The following is a 23,859-nucleotide window of genomic DNA, read 5'->3' as shown; positions in this document are numbered from 1 at the left end:
AACAGATCATGAGAAGTGGGCTACAAAACATCCCAAATATGTTTCAGCCAGCAGCAGTCTCTCCGCAGATGGCTTTATTAGTGTTTGGAGTATTAGATTAGGTTGGCTAATTAGATTAGGCTAGCTAAATTAGAAGATAGCCAATTATGCTCGCAGTTAAAGATCTGTGTAGCAAGTAACAAAAAGTACAATAACAATTTGCAAGATTTAATGATCCAATATTCTGGAGCCCTCAAATCTTTATTTTTAAAATAACCCAGAAATTGTATGAGTGAAATGGGTATGAATGTACAACTATTGCTAGATGTGTCACTTGCCTGAAACAGTCTCCATTTTTTATAATTTACATGTCACTTTTGCTCTTGAGGACTCAGCATAGTTTACAACATTCTCCCCTCCTATTTTATCTTCACAACAACCCTTTGGGGCAGGAAAGGCTGAGTGTTTGTAACTGGCCCAAGGTCACACATGGCAGCGTGGGGATTTTAACCTGGGTTTCCCAGATCTTTCTCCACTGTTATAACCACTACACCATGCTGGCATTGTTCTGCCTTGTATTATGTTTCTTAATATTGTCGAAGGCTTTCACGGTCAGAGTTCATTGGTTCTTGTAGGTTATCCGGGCTGTGTAACCGTGGTCTTGGTATTTTCTTTCCTGACGTTTTGCCAGCAGCTGTGGCCAGCATCTTCAGAGGAGTAACACTGAAGGACACTGTTACTCCTCTGAAGATGCCAGCCACAGCTGCTGGCGAAAAGTCAGGAAAGAAAATACCAAGACCACGGTTACACAGCCTGGATAACCTACGAGAACCAATATCAGTTTCTTCTTTAGATTGAGCAAAGTAGTCCGAACAAGTTATTTGTTGATAAGTTGCAATGTGAGCTGACACAGGGCATTTCCCCCATCAAGCTCAGACAAATTTTGGAGACTTTATAAGGGTCTCTGTGTGTGTTAAGTGCCATCAAGTTACTTCCGACTCATGGCGATGGCTCTATGAATCAATGTCCTCAAAAACGTGACAAATGTGGCAAAGGGGCTCTGCATCAATTTAGATTGTATTGGACCATTACAAAATTCTATTAATGTATTCTCTTCTGTTAATTGGTATTGCTATTTGAGTGCAAGAAATGTTCCATTAGAGATGCATATGAAAAAAACATATTCGAACTTCTTTACCTGGACAGGAACTATGAAGTTAGCGTAATGCAATTGCTGGCAAAATGAATCCTGAGGCTGATTTATGAGGCAATGAAATAACTATGGACAAGAAACCGAAAACCGTTATTTTGTGACAGGTAAAGGCATGAGGCCCAGTGTTAGAATATACAATATACACGTGCTCCTCCTTCCTTGAATGAATTTATTCAATTCATTGAGGATCCTCCCCCTGCCCATTTCTTTGCTTGTCTTTTAGTGGCTTCTGATCTGTATCTAATCCACCTAAAACAAAAGATGGTTACCTACTTACTGTACTTTGTAATCAATCGCATTCTGTCACAAGCCATAGAAGGGGTTTGCAGAATAAACAGACTCACACATGGAAATGGAGCAAGTGAGTCTGTTTGTTCTGCAAACCCTGAGGTCAGTGCTAACATAACTTTCGACAAAGAGGTCGGTCAAATCCAATCCCAGTTGTCACTTTTATTGCACGTAATAATTAGCATGATCAGCATCACTGAAGGCCCCTCACATAGGTTGTTTGCAGCAGGTACTGAAAAACATCCCATTCTTGGATCCAGTTAATGAAGTTTTACAAGAAGGGAGGAGTTTGAGCTTCTCCGTATAAATAAGACAGGCCCTGCAGTACTAAGGTTCATCACAAGCGCTTGGATAACACAAACTGTTCGCAATGGCTAGCTCAAAAGCCGATCTGGTTTTGGAGAACTATATAGGTGGACAGTTTGTTCCTTGTGCATTTTATTTAGATTCCTATGATCCCTCCACAGGAAAAGTATATTGTAAAGTCCCAGACAGTGGCAGAGAAGAGGTGAGTTTGCTGCTCTGATTAAATTCTACTGCCTGTACACCAAGGCAACTATCTGTAGGAATTACTGTAAAAGGATGTAAATTATTGTTTGAAGACGTAAGCTTAGCATCAGTTTCCTTTGTAAATGTTTTAGCCATTTACTGATCTAAAACAATATCTGAATGGTTTTATGTTTTTATATAAGTTGGTTAAAATTCTTATGTCATGATAAATAAAGGTAATTGTTGTGGCTCCTGGTTTGAAGTCTTAAAACGCTGAAACCAGTTACCTATAACTTTGTAAAGGAAACCCCTAGATCTGCAGTAATATCCTATATCTCTGGTACCTGGGTGGACCTGCTCTTGATATGCAAGGTATTATCTTTCGAAACAATCCAGCTGAAGTGGCAATAGTTGGATGTTCCTAAAAGGGGTAACCCAGCTGCAACTTGATTTCTCTAGGACAGTACTGAGCATTCAAATTCATGTGAAAGCAAGGTGAGACGGCAACAAACTATTACTGTGCAGGAATATGCATTGCCAGATATACTGGATGCAGTTTTGTGCCTAATTCTTTTTTTTAAAAACCTGCAAAAGATGTAAATGAAAATGACTTTTGTATTGGTAAGTGGAAGTGTTTCTAATGCTAGCCACTTTTTTTTTTTTTTGCAGTTTCCTCAGTAACCTTTAGCATGAGTTGCTCAAATATTTATTAAACATAGATAAGTTATAGTTGAAGTATAACTAGTTCTGCTAAAGTTTTACTTGTTACCTGAAGGTTAGCAGCTACATAAAGAGATCTTTAGGGAAACCTGCATTTAAAAGGAACAGATGCAAAGATAGTCTTTGACCTACTTGATGAAGGAAAAGACAGAGGTCCAGAGTCCTTAGCAAGAAAAACAGCAAGTGTAAACAGCCTCCATTTTGTAGATAAAATGAAAGATGACTCTTTTTAATTCAGTTGAGCCAGATGATTAGTAATACCAAGGATTTGCAGGAAAAGGATCCTACTGCTCAGACATTAATACCAACAGAGATTCTGTATAACTATACAACGTTGAGACAGATGGACAAAAGCCAACCACTAAGGTTTCTTTTACCCCACCCACCATTTTTTCATATGCCACATAAGCATCACTCTTCCATCTGTTGGGTCTTCCCCAGTATGCAGCAGATGCATAAGAACATTGCTAAATGTACAACTGGAAAGATTTTTGCCAGTATCACCATATGTTTGATCCAGTGTTGGATCCAGTGGTAATTTCCACTGACTGAAAGGACTTGTGGCACAGAAGAAGGCTTTCTCACCTCCCCTGCCCTGCTCCCAGCGTACAAGGGACCTTCAGGAAAGCATGAAGACTGACTGGAGGTCTGCAGTGTAGGGGAGAGTCAGCTAAAATGCCCCCTTTCCCCTAGTGGAAATCTGGATTCAAAAGATTCTGTTCCAAAGCATCTTCCAACTGAAAACATTAAGTGGGGGGGGGGGGAGGATGAAACCAAAATGTAAATAGAAGAAGAGTTGGTTTTTATACCCTGCTTTTCTCTACCGAAAGGAGTCTCAAAGCAGCTTACAATCCTCTTCCCCTCCCCACAACAGACACCTTGTGAGGTAGGTGGGGCTGAGAGAGCTGACAGAACTGTGACTGGCCCATGGTCACCTAGCAGGCTTCATGTGGAGGAGGGTGGGAATTGAACCTGGTTCTGATTAAGAGTCCACTGCTCTTAACCACTATACCACACTGGATTGATATCTGGGTAAATAAGTATGTGTTTTGGTATGCATATCAGTTGTATCATTGTTGATCTTATTGCATCGCAACCTTCAGTAAAAGTAACAAAACTCATTCAGCCCTTTCTGGTAGCTCTAGAAAGCAACTGATAAGAACCTCTCCCGTTTTCAAGGGAGCACAGTATGAGGCAGCTTCCCACTGAAGGTTTAAAGGGGCTGGCACTTGCTGGTTTTTGAAGCTGTGCTCTGTGTTATTTGCTTCATATTTACTTTCACAAACAATGCGGGACAGCATTTCTAGAACAAGAAGGGACAGTGATGTGGAGAATCTCCCTGTCCTGTTGAAACATCCAAGCACTCTAAGCCTGGGTCACAAGCCATTAAGAGCCACTGCCTCTAGCAACGAATGACCAAGCTCAGGGAAACCTCCGGATCCATAGTGGCGAGAACCCTTCAGGGAATGGTGAGGGAAGAATTCCTCAGGAGAATGCCATTTTGGGCTCTAATTATTCCATGGCAAAAAATGCTTTATAGGCAATTGGCAAGGTATATCTACTTTTTAAAAATGCTGACAATTGGGAGTGTTTGCTCTTTAGAGTGTTGCTTACCCTGAGCCAGACTTGGTATCCTTCCCATGTCTTTGTTTCTTGTTCATTCCTGCTCTGGATAACTCCTGCACATGGTGCAGGGAGAGACCAAATTTCCTTTGGAAGTGATGGTTGAGTCCTGCAAAAAGAAACATTTCAGTTTCCCGTAGATATTTGTTCTTCTGCACTTTACACATCTGTTGCCATGTTGTTAAGAACCTAGTGACAGCGCACAAACACACATACCCTGCAGTGATCTTTGATCTGTCAATGGGCAGTCCTCTCAGGTCCACGTACTGGCTCTGAGGTTTGCTGTGTCCTCCCATAAGGCTCCCAATGTTTCTCGCTCTCCATTCTTGTAGGGTCTGTTCCTCCATGGCCACTGGACAGCCAATTTGTCCCCCTCCTCTTGCCCATCACTTCCTTCCTGTCTTCTAGCATGTGGCTCTTTTGTCTTGGAAAACAGTTGCCTCAGGACAATGCAGTCCTTTCCGGTTACTAACTTGCTACTGTACCAGAGTAAAGCCCTCTGAAGTGTTGGGCAGTGCTAGGTGCCATAAGGCCTACCATAAGGCTGGTCATGGCGCACAAGCGTCTCCCCTGTAGGAAACCTGTATTTTCCATTCAGGGGGCTTCTGAATTATAATAAAACCTGGCCTAAAATGATAATTTTAAGTTTTCCAGAGCAGAATGCAAGAAACAGCGGGGCTCTTGCCCTAGGGTTCTTAGCCTGGGGCCCCAGTAAGCAGCTGACAAGTTTATACATTTTATATGTGTTCAGTGTTTTTGCTTCTCAAACAGGGATTCTTGAGAGGCAGTTTGTCAGGGGAGTAATCAGGGAAGTGCAGGAAAGACACCGAACCACTTCAGCAATGGATCGCAGCAGCGTGGCTAGTGAGGGAGTTGAGGCAGTAACATGCAAGGTCTGTGGCATGTTTGTACTCTTACCTGAGGATAACAATAATTACACTTGCAGTAAGTGTAAGTTGGTAGCCCTGCTGGAGGGAAGATACAGGGACTTGAGGCACTCCATAGAATGCATGAAGCACTCTTTAGGGGGCAACAGGAAGAGGAGGAGAGATAGGTCTCTCAACAAATGGAGGTGCAACCAACACAGGAGGAGGGTGCATGGAAGAGTGACCCACGGGAGCTGGAAAATCAGGAGTCATTGATCCTCTGTTGCTCAGTGATTGGTTCCAGCATCTCCCCATAGATATGGATTCTGGACCACTGGAACAAGGGCTACCCTCCCAAAGCTTGAAATAAATTTATCAGGTTCTTGCACATGAGAGGACTCAAGCTCCCCACCCCCCATTTCCATGTAAAATTTATTGCGGTCTTTGACCAGTATAACAAAGGTTATGCCCCCCCCAATCTAGGAAGAGTCGTGTTCTGGTAATTGGGGATCCCCTACTAAGGGGTAGAGTCTAAAGTGTGCCAACTGGACTTGTTGTCTTGAGAGGTATGCTGTCTACAAGGTGCACATATTCAGGATGTGACAGACAGGATAGTAAGACTCATCAAGCCCACAGATTATTACCCCTTCTTGCTCATTCATGTGGGAACAAATGATATTGCCCTACACAGCCCAGAAAGTATTAAAAGAAACTATGCAGCTCTGGATAAGAGGGTGAAGGACCTGGGGGTGCAAGTTGTTTTTTCATCAGTTCTTCCTTTTGAAGGTCATGGCTTAGGAAGGCAAGAAGAATACAAATTAATGACTGGATGCATAGATGGTGTTGTCAAGAAAGGTTTGGATTTTTGGACCATTGTTTACACTTTCGAGATGAAGCTCTTCTATTGGGAGATGGTTTGCACATCATGAGGGTAGGGAAAAAATGTGGTTGGTGAGATCCTCACAAACCTGATCAGGTGGGCTTTAAACTAAATCCTATGGGGGAGCAAGACAAGAACTTAAAGCCTAGCACGATGACAATAACTGGAGATGAGAACAATAAAGATTTGCAGGGAGTGGCAGGTTTGCAAGGAAACATAACATTGCGGGTAAATTCAGAAACAAAAACCTTGGGGCACATAAACCATGGATTCCGATGTCTCTACACTAATACACAGAGTATGGGAAACAAACAGGAAGAATCATAGAATCATAGAGTTGGAAGGGACCACCAGGGTCATCTAGTCCAACCCCCTGCACAATGCAGGAAATTAACAACTACCTCCCCCCCACATCCCCAGTGACCCCACACCCTCCCCCCGCCATGCAGGATCCCACAATCAAAGCACTCCCAACAGATGGCCATGCAGCCTCTGCTTAAAGACCTCCAAGGACGGGGACTCCACCACTCTCTGAGGCAGCACATTCCATCGTCGAACAGCCCTCACCGTCAGAAAGTTCTTCCTAATGTTCAGGTGGAATCGCTTTTCTATTAGTTTAAATCCATTACTCCGTATCCTAGTCTCTGGAGCAACAGAGAACAAGCTAGTTCCCTCTTCAACATGACATCCCTTCAAATATTTAAACATGGCTATCATGTCTCCCCTCAACCTTCTCTTCTCCAAACTAAATAAACCCAACTCCCTAAGACTCTCCTCATAGATTCTAGACCTTTGACCATTCTGGTCGCCCTCCTCTGGACATGCTCCAGCTTGTCAGCATCCTTCTTAAATTGTGGAGCCCAAAACTGGACACAGTATTCCAAGTGAGGTCTGACCAATGCAGAATACAGTGGTAGTATTACTTCCCTTGATCTAGACACAATAGTCCTATTGATGCAGCCCAGAATTGCATTGGCCTTCTTAGCCTTTGAAGCCCTAATACAGGAAGGGGATTTTGACCTAATTGGCATTACAGAAACTTAGTGGGATGTCACTCATGATTGGAATATTAAGACTGAGGGGTGCAACTAGTTTAAAAGGGATAGACAGATAAGGAAGAGGGGAGGAGTGGCATTATATGTTAAAGATGTGTATACTTGTGAGGAAATACATGAATCTGAGCATGGAAGTTCAGTCGAGAGTCTATGGGTATAAATAAAAAGGGTAAGAAATAATAGTGATATTATGGTGGGGGTCTGCTATTGACCACCAAACCAGGCAGAGGATTTGGATAGGGCTGTTGAATTGAAAAAAATTCAGTATACTTCGGATTCGGCTGAATTTGGCCTGTTTAGATTCGGGATATGCCGCAGTCCGAACTCCCCCGTTTCAGGTCCGTGCAATTCGGCAGGAATTCAAAGTTCGGGGAAAAAATTCGGCCGAATAAAGCCATTACAAACACAACCGCGCCTTTCCACGGCTCTGGGGGGCATTTTTGGGGGTAAAGGTCCCAAACTTTCAGAGGAGCTTCAAAGGACGCTTCTTGAAAGACCCCCCAAGTTTGGGGTCGGGGGGGCTGAGATATGGGCCCCGAAAGGGGTCCCCCCACCCTTAATGTGTATCTCCGAGCAGAGCTTGCCGCCCACGCACAAAGCTCCCAGCCCCAACAAACAGCTGAGAGCAAGAGCGGGGCAGGTGTGAAAAAATTTGCAAAGCAATACAACTGCAAAGCAACACAAGCACGCAATGCAACACCTTTGCAACAGTGCAAAGAAATACCTGACACCTGGGAGTGTGCAAACCATGGAAAGGGACAGAGGCAGCTAGCTATGCATAATGAGCAGGAAGGGGTGGAATTTCTCCTTTTGCATTGGACTTGGGACCAGGCAGATGCATTCTTTAAGTCACCATTTGAAAACCAGTTTTGAGCAAGCATCAAAATAACCTAACTGATCTTATGAATGAGGGAAAACCTGAAGACACAAAACTGAAGCCCCCCCTCAAACCAGGGAGAGAGAGACTGGAGGGGAAACACACACCCCAGGCAGAACCGGCAAAAGCCCCCTTTGGCTCCCCCCCCACCCAAAGAAACTGCTCCCTCCCCACACACACACAGACTCTGCTTCCCCCCCCCACACACACACAGAAAGGAAAAATTATAGATTAAAGCCCCCAAAGGGGTCTTACTGTGGCTGTCTTCTGTTCCATCAGGAGGGGCTGGGAGGCTGGGTAATCCAATATGATTCCATTTGTATCCAATATGAGATCCATATGTATGCATCTCTCGAGGGTGATCCATTCATCCCAATAGGGAAAAGGGGAAAGCCCATATCTCGGGGGGCCCTGACCCAATGTTTACAAAACTTGGGTGGTCTCTTAAGAAGCCTTGTCTGAAGCTCCGCTGAAAGTTTGGGGGCTGCACCCCCCAAAAAGCGCCCCCTGCAGCCACGGAAATGGAAAAGGGGGGAGTGGAAAAAGGGGTGGAGCCCATATCTCGGGGGGCCCTGACCCAATGTTTACAAAACTTGGGGGGTCTTTTAAGAAGGCTCATCTGAAGCTCCGTTGAAAGTTTGGGGTCTGTACCACCAAAAATGCGCCCGCTGCAGCCATGGAAAGAAAAAGGGAGCCCATATCTTGGGACCCCCTGACCCTATGTTTACAAAACTTGGCTGGTCTCTTAAGAAGGCTTGTCTGAATCTCCGCTGAAAGTTTGGGGTCTGTACGCTCAAAAATGCACCCCCTGCAGCCACGGAAAGGAGCGAATGTGCACAAGCATCCCCCACACACACACACACAGGAGGATTTCCCTCTCTCTCTCTCTCTCTCCCCGGCTGGGCCGCACATCAGCTGATTCCTCCAGTATTCAATCCTGACTGATTGGCCAGAAGGAGACCCAGCTTGGCCACCGATTGGCCGGGGGAGGAGAATGCTGCTTACTGACGGTTATGCTGCTTACTGCCGCCCCGAATTTGCCGGATTTATTCGTGAACTCCTGAACTCGCTGAATTCGGCTCCCCGGTTGCCCGCCAGTTTTGAGTTTGGTTCGTCCCGAACTAAAAACCGCCAAATCAAGGGAAATTCGGCTGATTTTCAGTTCTGGCCAAACCGAATCAACAGCCCTAGATTTGGATGAGATACTCCTAGACCACGTTACAAAGTTCTCAAAGAGACAGGACACAGTGGTCACGGGAGATTTCAATTACCCGGATAACTGTTGTAAGTCCAACTCTGCTAAATATGCAAGATCCAATAACTTCCTGACGTGTCTTGCTGAAAACTTCCTCTTCCAGAAAGTGGAAAAGGAAACAAGGAAGTCTGCAATCTTGATTTGATTCTCACCAACAGGGAAGAACTGGTTGATTAGGTTAAAGTAGTAGTTCTTGGAAAACAGGTGTGGTGCCAGAAGATTGGAGGCAAGCAAATGTTGTCCCAATCTTCAAGAAGGGGAAAAAGAAGGACCCAGGTAACTACCAACCCATCAGCTTGACTTCTATACCAGGAAAAGTTTTTGAACAAATCATCAAACAGTCAGTCCTTGAGCATTTAGAAAGGATGCATCTGATTACTAAGAGCCAGCACGGGTTTCTAAAAAAAAAAAAAAAGACATGTCAGACTAATTGTATCTCCTTTTTTGAGAAAGTTACTACCTTGTTGGATCAGGGGAATGCAGTAGACATAGTTTATCTTGATTTCAGTAAGGCTTCTGATAAGGTTCCACATAATATTCTTGTTGACAAATTGGGAATATGTGGTGGATCTGTAACTGGCTGACAGATGGTGTCTAAAGAGTGCTTGTTAATTGTTCCTCATCCACTTGGAGGGGAGTGACTAGTGGAGTGCCTCAGGGATCTGTCCTGGGCCCTGTGTTGTTCAACATCTTTATAAATGATTTGGATGAAGGGATAGAGGGGGTGTTTATTAAATTTGCAGAAGATACTAAATTGGGAGGGGTAGAAAATACGTCAGAAGACAGAGCCAGGATACAGGCTGATCTTGACAGGCTGGAGAATTGGGCTTAAACTAATAAAATGCTCTTCAACAAAGATAAATGTAAAATTCTGCATTTTGGTAAAAAAAACCAAATGCATAAGTATAGGATGGGGGAGACTTGTCTCAGCAGTAGTGTGTGTGAAAAGCATCTTGGGGTCTTAGTAGACCAAACACTGAACGTGAGACAGCAGTGTGATGCAGTAGCTAAAAAGGCAAATGCGATCTTGGGCTGTATCAACAGAAGTATAGTGTCCAGATCATGTGAAGTGATGGTATCAATTTACTCTGCTCTGGTTAGACCTCAACTAGAGTACTGTGTTCAGTATTGGCCACCGCTATTTAAGAAGGATGTAGACAAGCTGGAACGTGTCCAGAGGAGGGCAACAAAGATGGTGAGGGGTCTGGAGACCATATCCTATGAGGAAAGGTTGAAGGGTATGTTTAGCCTGAAGAGGAGAAGACTGAGAGGGGATATGATAACCATCTTCAAGTACTTGAAGGGCTGTCATATAGCGGATGGTGCCGAGTTGTTTTCTGTTGTCCCAGAAGTTCAGACCAGAACCAACAAGTTGAAACTGGCACAGGGTTTGCTGATTTATTTCTTGGTGTTTAACCTAACATTCTGAAATAAATAGCCTTCAATGTCTTCCTGAAGCTGTTAGAATTAAAATTAGAGAGTTGTGTGGAGAGATGGGGCAGCAGCTCAACACTGCCTCCTAATGTTAGAATGATGCATAATACATTTGAAGGAGCAAGAGCCCTGTTCAGTCATTACAATTTTGGCACGCCAACTTTGCTTCAGTATGCATTACCCATGATCTTCCCAGTACACATAGGTGCCAGATACTGAGAGTCGATTCTGTATAAGCACTCTGTATATTCTCCAAAGCACATATTTTGGAGGAAACTGGGGCTTTCAAAATAATGGGCTGAAATATGGCCCAGATTAATCTGTGTTGAAAAGATACAATATATTCTAAGATCATGTTCTTCTCTCTCATACTTTTCATTAGCATATCCTTTATTTCCTGTTCTGCTTTAACACCACATGAAATGTATCAGTTCATTGTCTTTTCAAGGTAGAGGCTGCAGTCCAAGCTGCCCAAAAGGCCTTCCCAGGATGGTCTGCCAGAAGTCCTCAAGAAAGATCAAAAATAATGAGCAAACTGGCGGACCTCATTGAAGAAGATCTGGAGTCCTTTGCAGGAGCAGAATCCAAAGATCAAGGTAGAGGCAAAAGGCTGTCTTGGAAAGTGGGTTCAAGTGGTGACTGGCAAAATGAACATGTTGGCCAAGACAGTGGTGGGGTGGCCCAGGACACATAGCAAAGGGAGGGAATCCAACTTGATTGTTGAAGAGTTTAAGCCTTGTGCAACAATTGCTCATCATGGATCAGGGATCTACAACATATCTCTAGAGGCAAATGTGGCTCAGTATGAAAGTTCAGGTATATTGGAAGGATAAGTGGGATGAAGAATAACCAGTAGGTGAAAGAAATGACAGGCCAAGATTTTTAGGAGGCTAAAGTATTTCTTAGAGATGCTTTAAAGAATGGGAAATTATACAGGTTAATTGCCAGTAATCCAAGTGCAAGCCATGCAATAATCTGTGCCAGTGCGCACTGAAACACTTGTAGAGAGTGCTCCCAGTTCTTATGTCCATCGTCTTGGGTGGGTGTTACTTTTTGTTTGCTCTTAGACCTGGTTATTGAACATTTTAGATCTCCCTCTTTTGTGTACCACTTATAAGAACTGTGCCATTGTCTTTGTTCTTTTGTAAGAAAACTTTAACATTTAGTTCAGGAATTAGAATTTTTGATAATTTGTACCTATCCAAAGGATTGCAGTAAACATTGCAAGAGTTCAGTGACACTTGCCACACCTCTCTTTGTTTCAGGGAAAACAATTACATTTGCCAGAACAGTGGACATCCCCCGGGCAATATACAACTTCCGTTTTTTTTCATCTTCCATTCTTCACCAGACAACGGAGAGTACACAGATGGACCATATGGACTGTATGCATTATACTGTGAGAACACCAGTGGGAATTGGTAAGGTCTTTCCAAATTACTGAAGTAACTTTTTTGTTGTTGACAGAATTAATATCTGCTTTGGAGAATGTCTTATCTAGATAGACTGAAGATTTATTTTTTATTGCTGTTGAACTGAATTTCAGTTTAGGATTGTAAAGCCCCCCAGTGCTAATTAATGTTTTTGGGAAGGACATCAAGTCACAGGAGGCTTATGGTGACCCCATAGGTTTTTTGAGGCAAGATATTTTCAGAGGTAGTTTGCTATTACCTACCTCTGCATAATGGCCCTGGACTTCCTTGGTGATCTCCCACCCAAATACTGACCAGGGCCAACCCTGCTTAGCTTCCGAGATCTGACCAGATGGGGCTATCCAGGTCAGGGCAGTTAAAAATAGCAAAATTAAAAGGCACCATAGCAATAACTCTTCAGTGATGGCTGCAAGATACTAAAAAACTTTCTGATATTGAAAATGTTTGTTAATTTTGCCATTGCTGCAGAATCGAGTAGTAGAGTCCTTTTGCCTAAGGATGGACCTGCCTGTGATTATAATAACATCAATCCAGTCATTACTAAATAATTAAGATAACCTCACAAAATAACAACTAAACAGTGTTCTAATCTCTAGCTGGTTATCTCACAAAATACCATTATATTTTCCTCGTGTTATTTCTGTGCTGCCATCACTTGCACATGATAGCTACAAAAACCACCATTCATTTTTTGGGGGGAGGGAGGGAACATGAAGCTTTCCAGTCAGGATGGGAATAGCCTAACCATACAGTTTTTACATTTTCAAATGCTGGCATTTAGATGCACAATCTATAGACAATAACAGTAAAACTGTAAAATGCAGTTTCTGTTTAGGGAATTCCACAATGCACCGCTAGGTGTCATGGTGTACTTTAAAATGTAAATGAAGTAAAATCGCTGTCACACAAAGTATAATAAAGAGTGTTTATGCTCTAAAACAACAGTAGTTTACTCCAGCAACAAAGCATTTCTCATCTGTACCTGCACAACCCATGCCTGGATACAATTGGACTGGCCCTTTCAAACCTTGGTAGTGTACTCGCTCAGTGTGTTACTGTCGCGCACAGCTTGTCTGGACTTCAGGAGTTTACCTGGTAGCAACTTCACACCACGCAGTTCTGCTATGTACAGTTTATTTACAATATCTACACAGAGTCCTTTGGCTGTTAACATTCATAGCTCTGAGCATCAGCATGCTCCGCCAGCATATATATTTCAGCAAGAGGTAACTCACATTCACTATACAGACTTATATACACATTCATGACCAATCACAGTTCACCTGAGATGAGTCATTCTGGAAATCCCCATTCCTGGCTGTACAAACTGGATCAGACCAGCATCATCACATGACTTAGCTGTCACGCTGATCAGTATGATCTGTTTAGCAAACTGCAGACTAGGCATAACTTTGACATATGTTGACACGCCTCCCTAGACAAACGTTTGTTAAACACAGCCATTTCTTCAAGTATTGAAATCTTTCAGTATTCAAAGATTTAGTAAATATGTCTGCTACATTATTTTCAGAGGTACAATATTTCAGACTTATTCCTCTATTCACAGCATCCCGTACATTTTGATACCGTATATTAATGTGCTTACTCCTAGTGCGCACTCCCTGGTCATTTGCTAATTGTTGCGCTGCAGTATTGTCACACATTATAGTTATTGGTACCGTACATTCTATTTTCAAGTCAGACAGTAATTGAATGCACCATTCTGATTGTACTAGGCAATCACTTAAAGCTGAGTATTCTGCCTCACATGTACTTGTGGAAACGTGGGTTTGTTTTATTGTTTTCCACTGTACTAGGGATCCTAAAACATATAATGTAAATCCTGTTGTGGACTTGCCATCATTATGTTCATCCCAACTGGCATCACTGTAAGTCATTAATGCTGGTTTTTGATCTGCTTTCAGCACTAATTTGTTGGCTATAGTTCTGTGAGAGTCCCAACCAAACTGTGCTAACTTCGCAAAATCACTTGCTCAGACTTGGATGCAGAAACAAAGGATTTATTGAAAGCTTCAGATGGTGCAAGGCAGACACGAGTTTAAAGTTGCAAGTGAGCTAACAATCGGGGTTACAGAATATATCTCCTACAGGGCATCAGGGTTCACACTTCTGTTATGGGAAGCTACAAGATAGATTGGTGCGATACAAAACATCAAACGGTCTCAGAGAGACTGTTAGGACTATCAGATCTCCAAGGCCGAATCTGGCCCGAGGGAGTGCATGCAGGAAGCGCAGCAGGGGAGGGGAAGACGGCACCTGGGAAGGACAGACGAGGCGCCTGGACCCGGGGAGGTGTGAACTGCTTTTACGAGTTCAAAGGGGAGAGGGATGAAGGACACACAAAGGGGAAGGGGAGTCAAAGACACATGGCCCTCACAAGTTCCCTTTAAATATCTTAGAACTCTCTTTGCCGCCACCCAATCCTTCTGGTATGGACAGGCATGTTTTCTGCATAACCAGTGAACAGCAACACATATATCAGGTCTGGTCCAACATCCTATGTACAGTAGAGATCCCACTAGTGATTGATACAATCCTTTCTGTTCAAACACTTTATCATCCGGTTCCCTATTGTAACTTGTTGTCATAGGTGTTGTAACCTCATGCGCTTCACTCATGTTATACTTCTCCAGCAATTCACTTATTTTAGTCTCCTGGCTTAGTTCAAACCAACCATTCTCATTCTTAATTGGGCCTAGATGTTTCATTGTAAACATTTCCTGTATGGTCTGCATAAACCATTTCAACTGTTCCTTGTTGTGGTACATTAGACATACATCATCCACAAAAAGTAATAAATAACAGGTTTGTTTACATATTTCCACTTGATACAGACATGGATCAGACACACTCTGCTTAAACCCTTTTTTGGTTAAAGCATTTTTTATACACATATTCCATGCATGTCCTGATTGCTTTAAGCCATATAATGCCTTGTGCAATTTTAACACTGTTTTGGCATTTTGACATTTGAACCCTGGTATTTGATCATGATATAACTCTTCCTCAATAGGTGCGTTCAGATATGCAGTATCAAAATGATCAACTAGCATTCCTTCTGCTCCAGCCTTGGTTAATGCAACTATTATTGTTTCCATGCGAATCGTGGGGGCAAATGATTCATAATAATCCTGTCCAACCACCTGCGTAAATCCCCTCGCAACTAATCTTGCCTTATATTTAACATTCCCATTTGGCAAGGTTTTGAGTCTGTACAACCAACGGCAACTCAGAGTTTTCTTATCTGCCGGCAATTCAGATAAGGAAAATACTTCATTTGACACCAATGAGTTATATTCCGCCTCCATGGCTTGCAGCCAAGCATTTTTTTCTTCTGAGGCTAGACTTAACACATCATTGTAATCAGTTGGAACTTTAACAAACACATGGTTAGCAGTTACACCATACCTTTGAGGTGGAATACCTTTTGTAGATCTAGAGGACACTCTTGGCACTACTCTCTGATCTGCACTTTGCACACTCTCAGAGTCTGCATGTATTGGTGACTGCACCTCCTGTTTTACCTCTGGCATATTTTCAGAATTATCATTCATAGGTAACAGTACTGTGGATGGTAATTGGTTTGCATGTATCTTAGGCCAATTAGCATCCTCACAGAATGTAGCTGAATGACTGAAACTTAATGCATTTTGGTTATTTACAAAACGGTAAGATTTCATTCCTGTCTGATACCCCAGGAATGTCAACTTTTTTGCTCTTTCACCACTTTCCTACGTTGTTTCAGTGGTATATTAACCCATGCTTTACTGCCAAATATCCTGATATGATCCAAACTGGGATCTTTCCCATACAAAGCCTTGTATGGAATATTATTTGTGGCACTTGTCCAAATTCTATTTGATATATAACAAGCATTTTTTGCCGCTTCAGCCCAGAACATTTTTGGCAATCCAGCATCAAGTAGCATTGATTTTATCATTGTTTGCAGTACTCCTCCCTTTCTCTCTGCAACACCATTTTCTTGACTCATAGATACATTAGCAATTCTATGTTCAATACCTTGAGTCTTAAACCAATGAGCCATTTCACCAGACATGTACTCGCCCCCAAAATCACTTTGGAACTTACAAATTTTATGCCCCAATTGCCTTTGCACATTGTTAGCCCACATCTTTATAGTATCACACACCTCTGACTTCTTTGCTATGGGATACACCCATGTGAACCTTGTGGCATCATCTATCAAAAGAAGAAGATATTTTCTTTTAGATATACTGTCTGGGAAAGGGCCTACCACATCGCTATGAATAAGATATAGAGGGGTTTTTGTTACTCTGTCACTCCTTGGTGCAACTGGGTGTGCTTTGGACTTACTTTGCTTGCACACATCACAATCCAGATATGTTTGGCACCCTTCAACCTTCTCTTTGCCCAGCAGGGCAAGAGTTTTATTCAAGGTACCCCAGCCCACATGGCCAAGTTTTCTATGTAGCAAATGTATACATTTATGGTGAGGGTTTTTATTTAACACTGTTTGTGCTTTACCTGCCATGTTCTCTAGCACATACACATTATCTTTCAATTTCCCCACTGCCATAACTTTATCACCTTTGAGAATATTACAGCATTTATTTCTGAAAGTCACACTGAATCCAGCAGAATCTAGTGCACTTATACTTAATAAGTTTTTCTCAAGAGGGGGTATACAAAGCACATCATTGAATGTATGGTTTAAACTTCCAAACATTACACTTCCTTCACAGGAAACAGTTGCAGAACGTCCATCTGCCAAACTTACATGACCTAACGCCGATTGATGTGAGTTCATTAGTAGCCTTTCTTCCCTCACAAATATTTGTGAAGCTCCTGAGTCAATTATCCAAGAGTCATTCAGGGAGTCTGGACTCACTCTCACCAGCGTAACTTGCTGTTTGGTCACAAATTGAGTCTTTTTTCCTTCTCTGTATTTCCTTGCAGCAGGGCAAAATCTTTGAATGTGCCCCTCTTTTCCACATCTGTAACATTTCTTGACACGTAAAGCCACAGGTATAGGCTTACTTGCTTCACAGCTGAGGCTTGTATCCTTCCTTATCTCTTGCTTGGCACAGCTCCCGGTCTGGCTGACTGCCAACTCCCGTTACATATATCGCGCCTCTTCCTCTAACAATCTCCCAGAGATGTACTGCAAAGATAACTTTGCTGCATCCACAGATTCAAGGGCTGAGATAAGTGGGTCGAAACGCTCCGTCAGGGAACTTAAGACAATAAACACCTGGTCCTGGTCAGAAATCTGCTTTCCCCTCTGAGCCAGCAGTTGAAAATACGTGGCTAAGGTATTCAAATGAGCTCTAACACTCTCATTTGGCTCCATAGTCTTTCTATAAATCCTTCTCATCAGGGAAATAAGAGATCCAGCCGTGTCTTGCATATATACAGCCTTGAGGCTATTCCAGGCATCTTTAGCTGACCCCTGTCCCGCCACATGCACCAACTGGTCATCAGCAACACTTAATATCAACGTAGCCAATGCCTTCTGGTCTTTTAAACTTTCCTCAGGCGTGGGAGCTTGTGGGGGAGAATCCACATACGTCCACAATGACTCACGCTTAAAATAATGCTCCATTCGCAGAGACCAAACAGAATAGTTATGTGCAGTCAGTTTATCAATCAGCAGGGCAGAAGCAGCTTGCGCCATGATATCTTCGCTCACCGGCAGTAGCTGATTATCTTCCCCTGGTTCCTCCTCCGACTCCTTGTCAGAAACAACTGAACCGTCTGCAGACTGTACATCAAGGTCCTCAGCGTCGCTGGCCTCTGTAGACATCCAAACCGCTCACAGCAGCAACTCACGGCAGTAGCTCACCAACTCCAATAGAACCTCCAGCTCCCAGCGCAGTCTATCTGGGCCGATAACCCTGTCGCGCACAGCTTGTCTGGACTTCAGGAGTTTACCTGGTAGCAACTTCACACCACGCAGTTCTGCTATGTACAGTTTATTTACAATATCTACACAGAGTCCTTTGGCTGTTAACATTCATAGCTCTGAGCATCAGCATGCTCCGCCAGCATATATATTTCAGCAAGAGGTAACTCACATTCACTATACAGACTTATATACACATTCATGACCAATCACAGTTCACCTGAGATGAGTCATTCTGGAAATCCCCATTCCTGGCTGTACAAACTGGAATGGGGATTGTGTAAACCGGAAGTGACCTGCAGCAGAGTGTACACACGTGAACATTTGCCCTCTGGATCAGACCAGCATCATCACATGACTTAGCTGTCACGCTAATCAGTATGATCTGTTTAGCAAACTGCAGACTAGGCATAACTTTGACATATGTTGACAGTTACAGCTGGGTAATTCTAAACTCTGAATGTGATGGTATTATGCAGCCATATTCTAAATATGAACTACATGGTGAGTGATGAACGATAACTTCATCCATTCCAATGCATCTGATGAAGTGAGTTCTCATCTGCAAAAGCTGATGCAGGAAGACATGTTATCAATCATCAAGGCGCCACTTGAATTATGTTTTATTTTGCTGGTTCATGCTAGCACAACTACCTACACAGATTTTTCCCCATTTATGATAGGGTTAGTGGTGCTTGTCAGTGGTGCTTGTTGCGAGCTTGAAGGCCTGCAATACAGGGAATGAAAAATAGTAATATGTAGGTTTACTGAGAAATTAGTGAAGTTTGGAATGTTTTCATAGGCAAAAATAAATCCAGTAATAGTCAAGTACCTTTTCAGAGTGCTTTTGAGGTACATCATTTGGAATGCATAGATAGGATTGCCAGGTGCCCAGTGGTGGTGGGCAAACCCCCGGCAATTTGCCCCTTTGTCCGCTGACCAGCTGGGTCTTACTGTGGATGTTTTCTGTTCCATCAGGGGGCACCCCCCCCGCAGAACAGGCAAAAGCCCCCTTTGGCTTCCCCCACCCACCCACAGAAACTGCTCCCTCCCCATACACACACAGACTCTGCTTCCCCCCCACACACACACACACAGGAGAAAAATTAGAGAAAAGCCCCAAAATGGGTCTTACTGTGGATGTCTTCTGTTCAATCAGGGGGCACCCCCCCCCCCGCAGAACAGGCGAAAGCCCCCTTTGGCTTCCTCACCCACCCACAGAAACTGCTCCCTCCCCATACACACACAGACTCTGCTTTCCCCATACACACACACACACAGGAGAAAAATTATAGAGAAAAGCCCCAAAATGGGTCTTACTGTGGATGTCTTCTGTTCCATCTTCTTCGCACCTGCCCCGCCTTTGCTCCCCGCAGCTCAGCTGTTTGTCAGGGCTGGGAGCTTTGGGCGTGGGCGGCAAGCTCTGCTAATTGCAAACCCCCATTGTCAGAGATGCACATTAAAGGTGGGGAAGAAGACCCAGCTTGGCCACTGATTCGCCGCAGGAGAATGCTGCTTACTAACTGACGGTTATGCTGCTGCGCCGAACCCCGAATTTGCTGAATTTATTCACCGAACACCCCGAACTCGCTGAATTCGGCTCCCCGTTTCCCCACCTTTTTTGAGTTCGGTTCCACCGAACTAAAAACCGCCGAATCAGGGGAAATCCGGCTGTTTTTTGGTTCGGGACAAACCAAATCGACACCCCTACATCCACGCTTTGCCACACGATCCCAAGATGTGCCTTAAAAGTCTCCCGCCGGAGGAGAGGTAGGACCTGGCAACCCTATGCATAGAGGAGACTTTAATTTTATGGGAATGACAACAGTAAATTTACCAGTAATGTTTTCCTCCTTAGTCTGCTGCCAATTGACAAGGGTAGTCAGATGATATGATCTCTTTATGGATGTCATTTATTGCAGTTTATTAGAATTTGACTCACAAGAGACACTGATATTTGAAAATGCATAAAATGATGGTTCTGTTAGAATAATTATATTTCAGATTGTATTTGGTAATAATGTTCAGAATATTCAGTGCCGCTAAGTATCTTCTTCTAGACAGACAAAACTAAGTTCTGAACCAAAGCTGTTATACAACATTCATTTGGTACAGGCAGGGAAGTTTAGCATGTTTTTGAAGATGCTCCACCTCGCTCATTTTTTCTAAAATTACCAGTGTTGAAAGCAAAAACAATTTCTCGCATAATACTTAAAATGACTGTTCAACTTACTGACAATGCTGTCTGTCCAAATGGAAAAAGTCAACCCAGAGCATATCTTCTTTAGATAATGTAATTACTGACTGAAATGATTTTTCATCACAGCACCTTTCCTGCTTTCTGTTCATTATGTCCTCATAATTTTCAGTTGAACTTTCAACTCTTCTGGCATATGTATAGGCTCCTGCATTCTCTTTATTCTCACGAGGCTAACAGCAGTGGCAGGGGATGGGTGGGTAAATTTGATTAGGAACATGTCACAGAGAAAAAAAGCTAAAAGCCCTTCCTGATGCTGTTGCTCTGGAGACTTAGGTAGCCTCCCTTCTGCAGCTGAATTGCAAGAAAATAAAGCAAAAGGTCAAACATGTTGTTTGGCCTAATATTTTGTTTGTCTATTTCTAGCTGAACGCTTACCATAGCAGATATGCAACCTATTTTGTGAAAGTATATTTGGTATCTGCTAGGAGCTATTACTCAGTGGTGCATACATATTTAGTGTGCAGGAGGTCTCAGATCTAATCTCTAGTATCTCAAGTTAAAGACTGCAGGTGCTAGGAAAGATATTGTTCTGCCTGAGACCCTGGAGAGCCGCTGTGGACAGCAGTGAGTCAGATGGACAAATGGTCTGACATGGTGGGGTCGATCCAACCATGCCACATCCTCCATCCTAAGGAGACTTCCTCCAGTGGAAGAGCCACTTAAGTTAGAGGAAGGCTCCTTAGATTGGGGAAGGCTTCAAACTTCAGCCAAATGGAAAGGGGGGAGAATAAATATTTTAGTAAATATATAAATAAATAAACTTTGCTGGTTTGAGTGGTAGGGTAGGATCCATTCTAGTATTTAGGAATGTTGCCTCAAACACACTGAATTGCCATTTTAGGGTATCACTATGGCAGTTGATATGATTCATATTACAGGTAAATGACAGAGAACTGCATTTATAGCCATGATTTATGCCAACCACCTTGTTATACTCTTTTGCTTAACAAGATGTTGCACATTTTTTTGTTCAGGATTTCCCAACCACAGAGGCGTAAACTATGGGGGGGGCTGAGGGGCTTGAGCCCCCCCCAAACTTGGACAGGGTGGCTGAGGCCCCCCCGGGCAACCAGTGCCCACATGAGGGGCTCAGTTACAATGGCAGCTGAAGCACAGTCCTGTCCTACCTTCATGTTGTATCATATCACAATTTCCATTATTCTTTGGGGCTTCATTCCTGTTTGCCAGTATGTATTCGTGTGTTTATTAAGGATTTATACTCTGCCTTAAAAGACCTGTTCCCATGGCCCAAACAAAGGATATTTCCACTGAACTCTACAGGTTTGTTCTCACCCACAATTACTTCAGGTTTGGTGGGAAGTTATACCTTCAAATCAGTGGCACAGCCGCGGGCACCTGCATGGCTCCACAGTATGCCAACGTTTTCATGGTGGATCTAGAACAGTGTTTCTGAACTCCTACCCATTGGCACCTCTCCTTGACTTGTGATTCATTGATGACAATTTCTTTGTCTCAACTCATGGCAAAGAAGCCCTCAAAAGATTTCACCAGGCTTTCAACAACTTCCACCCCACCATCAATCTAAGTATGATTTTTTTCTGAACAAGAAATCGCTTTACTCCGCTCTGGTTAGACCTCAGCTAGAGTACTGTGTTCAGTTTTGAGCACCACAATTTAAAAAAGATGTAGACAAGCTGGAACGTGTCCAGAGGAGGGCAACAAAGATGGTGAGGAGTCTGGAGACCAAGTCCTATGAGGAAAGGTTGAAGGAGCTGGGTATGTTTAGCCTGAAGAGGAGAAGACTGAGAGGGGATATGATAACCATGTTCAAGTACTTGAGGGGCTGTCATATTGAGGATGGTGCCGAGTTGTTTTCTGTTGGCCAAGAAGGTTGGACCAGAACCAACGGGTTGAAATTAAATCAAAAGAGTTTCCGTCTAGACATTAGGAAGAATTTTCTAACAGTTAGAGCGGTTCCTCAGTGGAACAGGCTTCCTCGGGAGGTGGTAAGCGCTCCTTCCCTGGAGGTTTTTAAGAAGAGGTTAGATGGCCATGTGTTAGCAATGCTGATTCTGTGACCTTAGGCAGATGATGAGAGGGAGGGCATCTTGGCCATCTTCGAGTCACTAGGTGTGGGGGGGAGGTAGTTGTGAATTCCCTGCATTGTGCAGGGGGTTGGACTTGATGACCCTGGTGGTCCCTTCCAACTCTATGATTCTATGATGCTATGATTCCTAGACACCACAGTACCAATACACGCGGGAAGCAGAAGCACCACATTATACTGGAAGCCAACAGATCAGCAAACATATCTACATGCCTCTGGGTACCACCCAAACCATATCAAACAGTCCATTGTCTTTAGCCAAGCCCTACGCTATAGTTACATCCACTCCAACCCTTCAGACAGAGATACTCAGTTGGAGGAGATACAGCGAGCATTTTTGCCACTACAATATCCTGCTGATATGGTTAAAAAAGATGATTGTAAAGGATAGAATGATACCCAGGAATAGCTTGCCTGGTCCGCTATAGAACTGCACGGGTTGCCTTGGGAGTAGGGGAACATTGGGAACAGATCCATTTAACTATAGCTCCCATAAAGGCTCCCGTTGTTTTGGGAATGAACTGGCTTTTGAGCCATAGCCCGATTATAGACTGGAAGAATCGAACCTTAACCTTTTCGCAAGCCCAGTGCGACCGTCATAGGAGGGAGGTGGCCTTCAAAGAGCAAGCGGCTGCATTACTGGAACAGCCGTCAATGAGCGTTCCACCGCCTCAACTCCCCAGTGAATATGCCCAGTTTGCTGATGCAATTGACGTGCGTGAATGTGATGAGTTACCCCCTCACCGTGAGACAGACTGTGTAATTGAAGTGGTGGGGGAGGGCAAGCTTTTGAAAGGGAAAATCTACCCGATGAGCCCAAAGGAGAAGGCGGTGTTGAGAGACTATTTGGATACTAATCTGAAGAGAGGGTTTATCCTTCCATCCAAGGCGCCTTATTCGGCACCTGCCTTTTTTGTAAAGAAAAAGACTGGTGACCTCCGTCTCTGCATTGACTTCCGTAGACTTAATGCGGTCACCCAGTCTAACACTTACCCCCTTCCTCTTATTCCAGACCTGCTCGCTCAATTGAAAGAAGGCCAGATTTTTAAAAAATTGGATTTAGTGGAAGCTTACCATCGCATCCGGATTAGGGAAGGGGATGAACAGAAAACAGCCTTCTCTAGTTGTTTTGGGATGTTTGAGTATTTAGTGATGCCGTTCGGACTAACGGGGGCTCCTAGTGTCTTCATGCAAATGATAAATGAAGTGTTACATGATTTGCTATACCGTGGCGTGATTGTTTATCTGGATGACATTTTAATTTACACGAAAACCATGGACGAACATGTGGCTTTAGTCACAGAGGTGTTGAAACGTTTGCGGGCTCACCAACTGTACGCTAAGGTGTCCAAATGTGAGTTTCATCAGCCATCCATCACCTTTCTAGGGTACATTGTGTCACAACAGGGACTAGAAATGTATCCCGAGAAAATACGGGCAGTAGTGGAGTGGGAGGCACCCACCACTCGTAAGCAGTTGCAACAGTTTCTCGGGTTTGCTAATTTCTATAGAAA

At 43.5% G+C, this 23,859-nt stretch overlaps 1 protein-coding gene across 2 annotated transcripts in view; it reads left to right on the top strand.

Annotated features, from left to right (window-relative positions):
- The first annotated feature begins 1,850 nt into the window (after nucleotides 1-1,850).
- Nucleotides 1,851-23,859, top strand: part of ALDH8A1 (aldehyde dehydrogenase 8 family member A1) — a 37,563-nt gene continuing 15,554 nt past the window's right edge. The window contains exons 1-3 of one of the 2 annotated variants that reach the window (XM_056852971.1): nucleotides 1,851-1,988; nucleotides 11,128-11,275; nucleotides 11,945-12,100. In XM_056852971.1, the coding sequence (XP_056708949.1) occupies nucleotides 1,851-1,988; nucleotides 11,128-11,275; nucleotides 11,945-12,100 (442 nt within the window). Of the gene's footprint in view, nucleotides 1,989-11,110; nucleotides 11,276-11,944; nucleotides 12,101-23,859 lie in introns of both variants that reach the window. The other variant, XM_056852972.1, reaches the window with a different exon arrangement.

Source organism: Euleptes europaea, chromosome 7 (genome assembly GCF_029931775.1).
Source record: "Euleptes europaea isolate rEulEur1 chromosome 7, rEulEur1.hap1, whole genome shotgun sequence".
Taxonomy (NCBI): domain Eukaryota; kingdom Metazoa; phylum Chordata; class Lepidosauria; order Squamata; family Sphaerodactylidae; genus Euleptes; species Euleptes europaea.
Note: the sequence above shows the minus strand (reverse complement) of the source record. Positions and strands in the feature narration are given on the sequence as shown.